We start from the raw sequence: 7,843 nt of genomic DNA on the forward strand, positions 1-7,843 counted from the left end.
CTGCTAAAGCCCCTCCGAACTGACCCGAAGCGCTTCCAGCCAGGGGCCACCCGCAGCTCCTCGGGGCGCCTGGTCCCCGTGTCCCACCGCCCCTTCTTGTTCCTCCACTGGTTAAACCGTCCTTATGTCAGCTGCCCCCAGTCTCCGTGCTCAGCTGCGGGCCAGGGCCAGACCCCCGGCCAGCGATGGGGTTTCCTGCTCCCTCCTAGCCCCACTTTCACTTTCGCTCTCTGACACACCCTCGTTTCCCGGAATAGGAGGAGAGGGGCCGGCCAAGGGCACGGGATAAACGGCAGGGCAGGACCCCGGCTGCAGCAGAGCTGTTGCAGCCCAGGGCGGGTGACGAAGACGACGGTGAGTCCCTTCCCCTAATCCCCCCTGCGCACCCCACGCGAGCAGCCCGGGGCTTTGGGGCTGGGAATGACTCCTGACCCCAGGCAGCGACAGGGACCCCGCCGGGTGGGAGGAGGAAGAGGTCCAAAGGTCTGCTGGGGCTCTGGGATGGAGCAAGGGGAATGGGTGGCTGGAGCCTGCCTTCACCCCCGAGGCTCTGCGTGCAAGTTAGGACTCGCCTGAGCTTGCACCCTATGGCCTCACCATTCCTCTCCTGCCCACGGCGCTGGCAGCGCCGTGGCACGAGGGGCAGCCTCCTGTCCCCAGGGGCGACCCCTCGCTGTTCCTGGAAGCGGGCAGGGCTTGTGAGGTCCCGCCAGAGGGTTCCAAGCCCAGAAGCGGGCAGTGCCGTCGGAGCTCCTCGCTGCCGGAGCAAGTCCCCGGGTGTCTGGGAGGTTGCAGTGGGGCAGCTCCTGGCTGTGGGCACGGCAGGAGCCGTTGTGCTGCCTCCACGTCTGTGGGGTTTAGCGGACCCTGGCAGGGGCCGGGCGATGGCTGGGGCTGTGCAGGGGAAGGGTCCGGATTCGGTGTGAGCCCCCCTGCCGCTGGCAGTCTCCCCATCGGGGCAGAAGGCGAGGAGGGGCGGGCGCTGAGCACTGGAGTGTGGGGAGGGGGTCACCCACCACCGCACGGGAGGAGGCGAGGAGGGAGGGGAGCCTTGCGAGGGCAGCACAAGCGTGTCCCTGTGCGGGGCACAGGGGGGGTGAGAGGGCGTTTGATGGCGTCGGGCATAAGAAATTAATGAAGAAATTAATAAGAAGCTCCCGAAGCTTCGATTTCACCCCCCAACCTCTCTTTCCTTAGCGCTGCTGCGGCTCTCCGGTCATTCCTCTTGCCCCGCAGCCCTGCCGGAGGCCGTTGCCATGTCCCACACCCGTTCTTGCATGGTTCACCCCCAGCAAACTTCCAGCGGGTGTTGAGGACACACTGCAGAGGACTCCCACTTTCCCACTGGGCTTTCAGAATCTGAGCTGTTCCTGTTGCAAGGCCAAGGGGAAGGGGCTGTGCACCTCTTGGGAGCGTCACCGTTGTCTTCACAGCAGCGCTTGCGAGGGGCCAAAAGAGGAGGCGCGGTGGAAGGAGTTTGGTGCAAAGCGCGATTCGCTTGGAAAAAGGAAGCAGGATGCTAACGACTGTCCCTGCTGGGACTGGGGGGTGTCCCCACCTTGCTAACCAGCCCGTCTCTCCGTCTCCTTTGCAGGTTGCGTTTGCTGCCAGCCATGGCGTCCGAAATCCACGTGCCGGCGCCTGTCTGCCTCATCGAGAACACGCGGACGAAGGGGCTGGTGGTGCGGCAGGAGGCCCTGCAGGTGCTCTCGGAGGTCACCCAGCCGGTGGTGGTGGTGGCCATCACGGGGCCGTACCGCACGGGCAAGTCCTACCTCATGAACAGGCTGGCTGGCCAGAGGAAAGGTGAGGGAGGTCCCGGCCCTGCATGGCCAAGGTACCCGGGTTTGCCCACTCTGCAGTTACCGCCCTTGCGTCCTCCCCACAGGTTTCTCCCTGGGCTCCAGCGTGCAGCCCCACACCAAAGGTATCTGGATGTGGTGTGTGCCTCACCCCTGCCAGCCTGGACGCACCCTGGTGCTGCTGGACACCGAAGGGCTGGGCGACGTGGAGAAGGTGTGGAGGAAGCAGAAGCTCCATTTGGCCGTTCCCAGCACTTTGTGGAAGCTCTTGAGGGCCCAGCCATGGTGACCAGAGTGCAGGTGTTCCCACCGCCTATGGTGGGAAGAGGCCATGGGGAAGGAGGTCGGGGTAGACAAGTTGCCAAATTCCTCCGCTTTTCTAGAAAAGAGCAGCAGAGCGGGAATGAGGAGCTGAGGGAGCACTTTGGTAGAGGTCTGTGGGACCCTGAGAGTTAGGAGCTGAGGATCAGCCCAGCTTCAGAAAGACGTGGTGATGGCATGGGGCGGGTCTCTCCAAAGCCTGATCTTGCCATGGCCCGTGGGTTGGGGGCATTCAGGGCCTGGGGATTTGGGGCTTTGCTCATGCTTAGGGAGTCTTGTTGATAAGCGCCAAGGGTCGTTGTTGCAGGGCGACACCGAGAACGACACATGGATCTTCGTGCTATCCGTCCTGCTCTCCAGCACCCTGATCTACAACAGCAAAGGCACCATTGACCAGCAAGCCATGGAGCAGCTGCAGTATCCTTGGTGGGACAGAGGCCCCAGGGATGGCCTCCTCTCCCTGTGTGGGGGGCTAGGGGTTGACAAATCCCAGTTCCTCAAGCAGCTGCAGAACCTTCTCGTGGTGCCCGGTGACGTGCTCTGAGTCCTGAGGAGTGCCACGTCGTGGACCTCAGGGCTGAGGGTTTTTCTCCCTCCTCCTTCTGGTGGTTCCAGGCTGTTCCCTGTCCCCGCAGGGTCTCCTCTCTTCCCCATGAAGTGCTGAGCGGTTGCAGGATGGCGATGCCCCTGCGTTCAGAGCTGAGGTCCCTCTTTCCTTAGCCAGCTCCCTAGCTATGTGATGAAGCTGACTGAGCACGTCAGGTTGAACGCAGCAGCCGAGAAGAGTGAAGATGAACTGGAGGATTCAGAAAAACTTGTCCGCTTCTTCCCGACGTTCGTCTGGGCTGTGCGGGATTTCACACTGCAGCTGGAGGTGGATGGGAAGGAAATCACTGAGGATGAATACCTGGAGAACGCCCTGGAGTTAAAGGCCGGTAAGGGAACGGTGCCGTGCTGCCGGAGACGTTCAGCCCCGGACACAGCAGCCTTCCGGTGTAATTCAACAACAGCCCGAGCCCGGTGGACTTGCTCCGTCTCCTCTTCCCCACAGGCAGCAGCCCGGAGGCCCGAGGCTACAACGAGCTCCGGGAATGCATCCGCCGGTTCTTTCCCGCTCGCAAGTGCTTTGTTTTTGAGCAGCCGGCCGGCAGGAGGGACCTGGTCCGCTTGGAGGAGCTTCCGGACGATGGGATCAACCCCGAGTTCCAGCAGCAGGTGGAGAAACTCTGCAGCCACGTCTGGGAAACGTCTCCAGCCAAGGCCATCCCTGGCGGGCGCATCGTAACGGGGAGCCGTGAGTCCTGCTGTCGAGAGGGCTGGGTGGCCAGCAGCTGGTGGGGCTGTGCCTGGGGAAGGACCACGTGCAGAGCCGGAGGGGCAGGTGGGGAAAGGGAGAGCTTTTCTGCCGGCTGCCGTCCCTGCCTCTGGATTTGGGGCTCCCGCACGTTGCAGGCGGGGTGGGAAAGAGTCAGGAAAAGAAGTTCCGGAAGAGTCCGGCAGGGAGGCAGCAGGGATACGGCAGGACCCAGGGCCGAAGGGGAGCCTGCGTTTGGCTCAGGCTGCAGCTCTCTCATGCCTGGTCCTCCTTGGCAGTGCTGGGGAAGCTGGCAGCGACCTACGTGGAGGCCATCCGGAGCGGGGCAGTGCCGTGTCTGCAGAGTGCGGCGCTGGCCCTGGCAGAGGCTGAGAACGCAGCGGCAGTGAAAGCGGCTGTGGCGTTGTACCGGGATCTGATGGAGCAGCGGGCGCAGCTGCCGACGGAGACCCTTCAGGAGCTACTGGGGCTGCACGCCCAGTGCGCGCGGGAGGCGCTGGAGCTGTTCGTGGCACGGGCATTTGAAGATGGCATCCGCCCTTTCCGGGCAGAGCTCCAAGTAGGTGGTCCCCAGCCCAGCTGGGGTTCCCCAGGGACACCATCACCCCCTCAGCTTTGGGGAAAGAGCATGGTCCTGGGGGGCAGGGGTCTCCCTGCCCCCTGCCAGAGGACGCTGCCGAGCCCTCTCCAGAGGGGCCTCGGTGCCCACGCCTGCTCTCACGCGCTGCAGACTGGCAGTTGTCCCCGAACCTGCCGCGGTTCCGAAGCTGTGCTGCAATGGGGACGGAGCTCAGCCCTGCCCCCTCTCCTGCTGCAGCCCAGACGCGTCTCTGCCCCGGCTGGAAGCCTGGAGCCTTCCACGCTTCCCCTGTCCTGCTGAGTGGTTCTTGCCCCTGTGTTTTGGGAAGCCCGTGGGCCCTCTCACGCTCTCTGCTCCCGTGCCCCTTGGCCCAGAGACGTCCGTGGGCACAGAACGCCCTCCCCATCGGTCACCTCCCGGCTGATTACCCCACAGACCGGAGAACCCAACCTCCATGTCGGCCTGGCTTGGTTTGTGCCCGGCATGAGAGCGGTGGATGCAGCTCCGCCTGGGCTGATGCCTTCCCCCCGCATCTTTCCGGACAGCGCCAGGTACAGGCACTCAAGGTGAAGTTCTGCAGGGACAACGAGCAGGCGTCCCGTGACAAGTGCGAGGCTGCTCTCAGGGACCTCTGCCAAGACATGGAGAGACGAATCGCTGATGGGGTCTACAACGTGCCAGGGGGCTACCAGCTCTTCCAAGGAGACCAACAGGCACTGGTGGAGAAATACTGGGAACTGCCTGGCAAGGGGGTGAAGGTAGGACCAAGAGCAGCTCCCCTTCAAGGGGAGAGGCTCCATGTCCCATCCCCTTCCCCCAAGAAACCATTTCCCCCCAGCTGCCGTTTCTCCTCTTGACTCCTCTTCTACCGGTGGTCCTCAGGCTGCTGCTGTCCTGCAGGAGTTCCTCCAAAGCAGAGAAACCCTGGCCAAGTGCATCCGCCAGATAGACCTCTACCTGACAGAGCTGCAAAGTAACTTCTGGGCTGGAGAAATGCCACTGCCTGTAGAGGGCCAAGCTTGAGGGAGGGGGACAAGAGCACTCTTGGGGGCTTGTGCGCTCAGCTCCTGCCCTTGCAACACCTCTGTTTCTCTGTCGCCAGGTGAGCAAGACCAGTACGAGAGAGCTGAGCGGGTGAGGGCGGCCCGGAGGATGATGGAGACCGCAGCATTGATACTGATTAACTTGGGAATCGCAGTTGTTACTCGGAGACTACCAAGATTTCCTTTCTAACCCCTGTCGTGGTTTAACGCCAGCCAGCAACTAAACACCACGCAGCCGCTCGCTCACTCCGCCCTCCTCCACTTAGCCATCCTCTGCGGAGTAGCTGTTCCCACCCTGGACCTTAGCAAGGCTCTCCTCACTTTGAACCTGTGAGGAAGTTCTCCCCACAGGGCTGTTGTGCTCTCTGCTCGCGCACGCCCTCTCAGTGCTGCTCCCTCTTTCCTTTCTTCAGACCAAAAGATCCCCAAGTGCCCCTTCCTGACCCGTCTCTGGAGGAGGAGGTGGCTGTAGGGGGTTCACGGGAGGTGTGTGTCCCATCGTACTGGTTTTGGCTGGGAGAGGGTCAATGTTCTTCCTAGCAGCTGGTGGGGTTCTGAGTTTTGGATTGGTGACCGAACCAGTGCTGCTGACACCCCCCTGTTTGAGCTGTGGCTGAACAGCGCCTGCACAGCATCAAGACCTTTTCTGTTTCTCATCCACCAGCGAGTGGGCGGGGGGTGGGCAAGAAGTTGGGAGGGGACCCAGCCGGGACAGCTGACCCCCGCTGACCAAAGCGATATCCCAGACCCTAGGACACTGCGCTCAAGCAATAAAAACTGGGGGATAGAAGGAGGCAGGGGGATGTTTGGAGTTAGGGTGTTTGTCTTCCCAAGCCACCGTTACGTGTGATGGAGCCCTGCTTTCCTGGAGGGGGCTGAGCATCTGTCTGCCGATGGGCAGTAGGGAATGAATTCCTTATTTCGCTTTGGTTGCGCACGCAGCTTTCGTTTTACCTATTAAACTCTCTTGGTCTCGACCCACCAGTTGTCTCATTTTCACCCTTCCCGTTCCCTCCCCCATTCCCCAAGCTGTGTGGGGCTCAGCTGCCCACCGGGGTCAACCCACCACGCTCATGGACAAAGGGGTTTCCCTCCTCCCTACAGGGAGCTCAATCCTCAGCTGCTCCACGAGAAGAAGCAGGGACACTAAGCGTTCCAGTAACGAGAAGGTGTAGAGGTTTCTCAGTTCTTTACCTACAGAGGGGCGGTCCAAGGCCGTCATCCCGGTGGCACTGGCCCCTGAAACGCCTTTCCTGCAGTGTGGGCACTCCATCCCTGCGGGAGAGGTCTGCTTGTGCCAGAGCGGGGTCTGCAGAGCACAGCCCCTGCTCACCCAGCGAGGGCCTGGGGAACCTCCTGAGGACAAAGCCCAGGCTCTTTCCTCCCCATGCTGCTGTGCCGGTGCTCTTTTCCCTCCCGAGCCCCCACACCGCGAGAGCCTGCGTCCCTCCACTGCAAGACCCCAGCCTCGGGAGCCATCCCACCACGTCTCCGTGACCCCAACAAGACCGTAGCCCTGCAACTGCACGCAGACCTCTAACTCCTCCTGTTTATTCCCCATACCCCGGCATTAATGTGCAGACACTTCAGAGAGGCCCCCCAGCCTGTTGAGGGCCTGGAGAGGGTTTGGGGGTTTTCCCATCGTGGTGCCCTGTTGGCGCTTCCCTGCTTACACACAAGTGCTGCAGGTGACCTGCTTAGGGTCTGTTTTGTTGGCTTTGTGACCCCTTCCCGTCACATCACCCCAGACCCTTTGCTCACCGACCCTGTCTGTCGCTCCCTCACTGGGCTGCTGGATGCTCTCTCCCTCTCCTCCTTCGTTTAAAGCCCCCTTACAAGGTCAACCAGCCTACGGACAAAGATTCCTTTGCCCCTCTGGTGAGGTGGATCCCGTCTCTCCCAGGCAGACCCTGAGCTGCATACAGGGTCCCGTGGTTGTAGAGCCCAAACCCCTCTTGCCAGCACCAGTTCCTCAGCCAACTGTTGACCTGCATCGGCACTGCTCTCCTCCTCGCACGCTTGCCCCTGGGGCTCGCAGGCGTTCCCTCCAAGCCGTGGAGACCTGGTATGTGGTGTGAGTTGAGTTGTCTTCAGGCTTTGCTTCTGAAATGAGAGGGCACCCAAATATAAGGTGAGCTGATCTACCGATATGCCCCCCATCACTCCGAACGTCCCCTTTTCCTCCTTCTTCCCCCAGCTTTACATGCTGAGCACGATGTCTCATGGTCTGGAACGTCCCCTTGGTCAGCTGGGGTCAGCTGTCCCGGCCGTGTCCCCTCCCAGCTCCTTGTGCAGCCCCAGCCTCCTCGCTGGTGGGGTGGGGTGAGGAGCAGAAGAGGTCTTGACCGTCTGTAAGCCCTGCTCAGCAGGAACGAAAACAGCCCTGTGTGACCAACGCTGTTTCCAGCACAAATCCAAGCCCTCGCCCCGTAGCAGCTTCTCTGGAGAAAATGACCTCTGTCCCTGCCAGACGCAGCACAACACATCACAGAGGCCTGGGAGACCTTGCTGCTGAAGGCACCGAGCAGCGTAGGGACACGCGGAGATGTTTGTTCTTTGAATGACCCGGCTAAGGGCCTCGCACGAGTTGGGAGAAGGAAAGGGAGGAACACGAACAAAAGCAGTGACACGAAACAACCCGCCCCAGCCTCGTTAACTGACAAGCAATTACAGGTGCCACTCCCAGGAAGACCAGCTTGGACTTTGCAACTGGTGGGGTCGTAAGTCAGGAGGGAGATCCTGAACACTGCTGGAAAGGGTGCCTGCTACTGGGGCTAATGGG

General features: G+C 61.5%; 1 protein-coding gene across 1 annotated transcript; it reads left to right on the forward strand.

The window, feature by feature from the left end:
* Positions 1–1,607: 1,607 nt before the first annotated feature.
* LOC142077133 (guanylate-binding protein 1-like) lies at positions 1,608–5,251 on the forward strand. Its single transcript, XM_075139309.1, has 9 exons — positions 1,608–1,806; positions 1,889–2,016; positions 2,431–2,540; positions 2,856–3,058; positions 3,175–3,417; positions 3,717–3,997; positions 4,564–4,776; positions 4,901–4,991; positions 5,121–5,251. Exons 1-9 carry the CDS (start codon positions 1,614–1,616, stop codon positions 5,249–5,251), a joined length of 1,593 nt encoding a protein of 530 aa, XP_074995410.1. The 5' UTR covers positions 1,608–1,613.
* Positions 5,252–7,843: the final 2,592 nt, after the last annotated feature.

Source organism: Calonectris borealis, unplaced genomic scaffold (genome assembly GCF_964195595.1).
Source record: "Calonectris borealis unplaced genomic scaffold, bCalBor7.hap1.2 HAP1_SCAFFOLD_160, whole genome shotgun sequence".
NCBI lineage: Eukaryota > Metazoa > Chordata > Aves > Procellariiformes > Procellariidae > Calonectris > Calonectris borealis.

Bases quoted from the DNA above. Each gene is read 5' to 3' on its own strand.
- LOC142077133 (XM_075139309.1), top strand. From the start codon at position 1,614: ATGGCGTCCGAAATCCACGTGCCGGCGCCTGTCTGCCTCATCGAGAAC. The intron at 2,541-2,855 runs GTATCCTTGGTG...CCAGCTCCCTAG, and splicing joins CAAGCCATGGAGCAGCTGCA to CTATGTGATGAAGCTGACTG. The intron at 4,992-5,120 runs GTAACTTCTGGG...CTCTGTCGCCAG, and splicing joins CTACCTGACAGAGCTGCAAA to GTGAGCAAGACCAGTACGAG.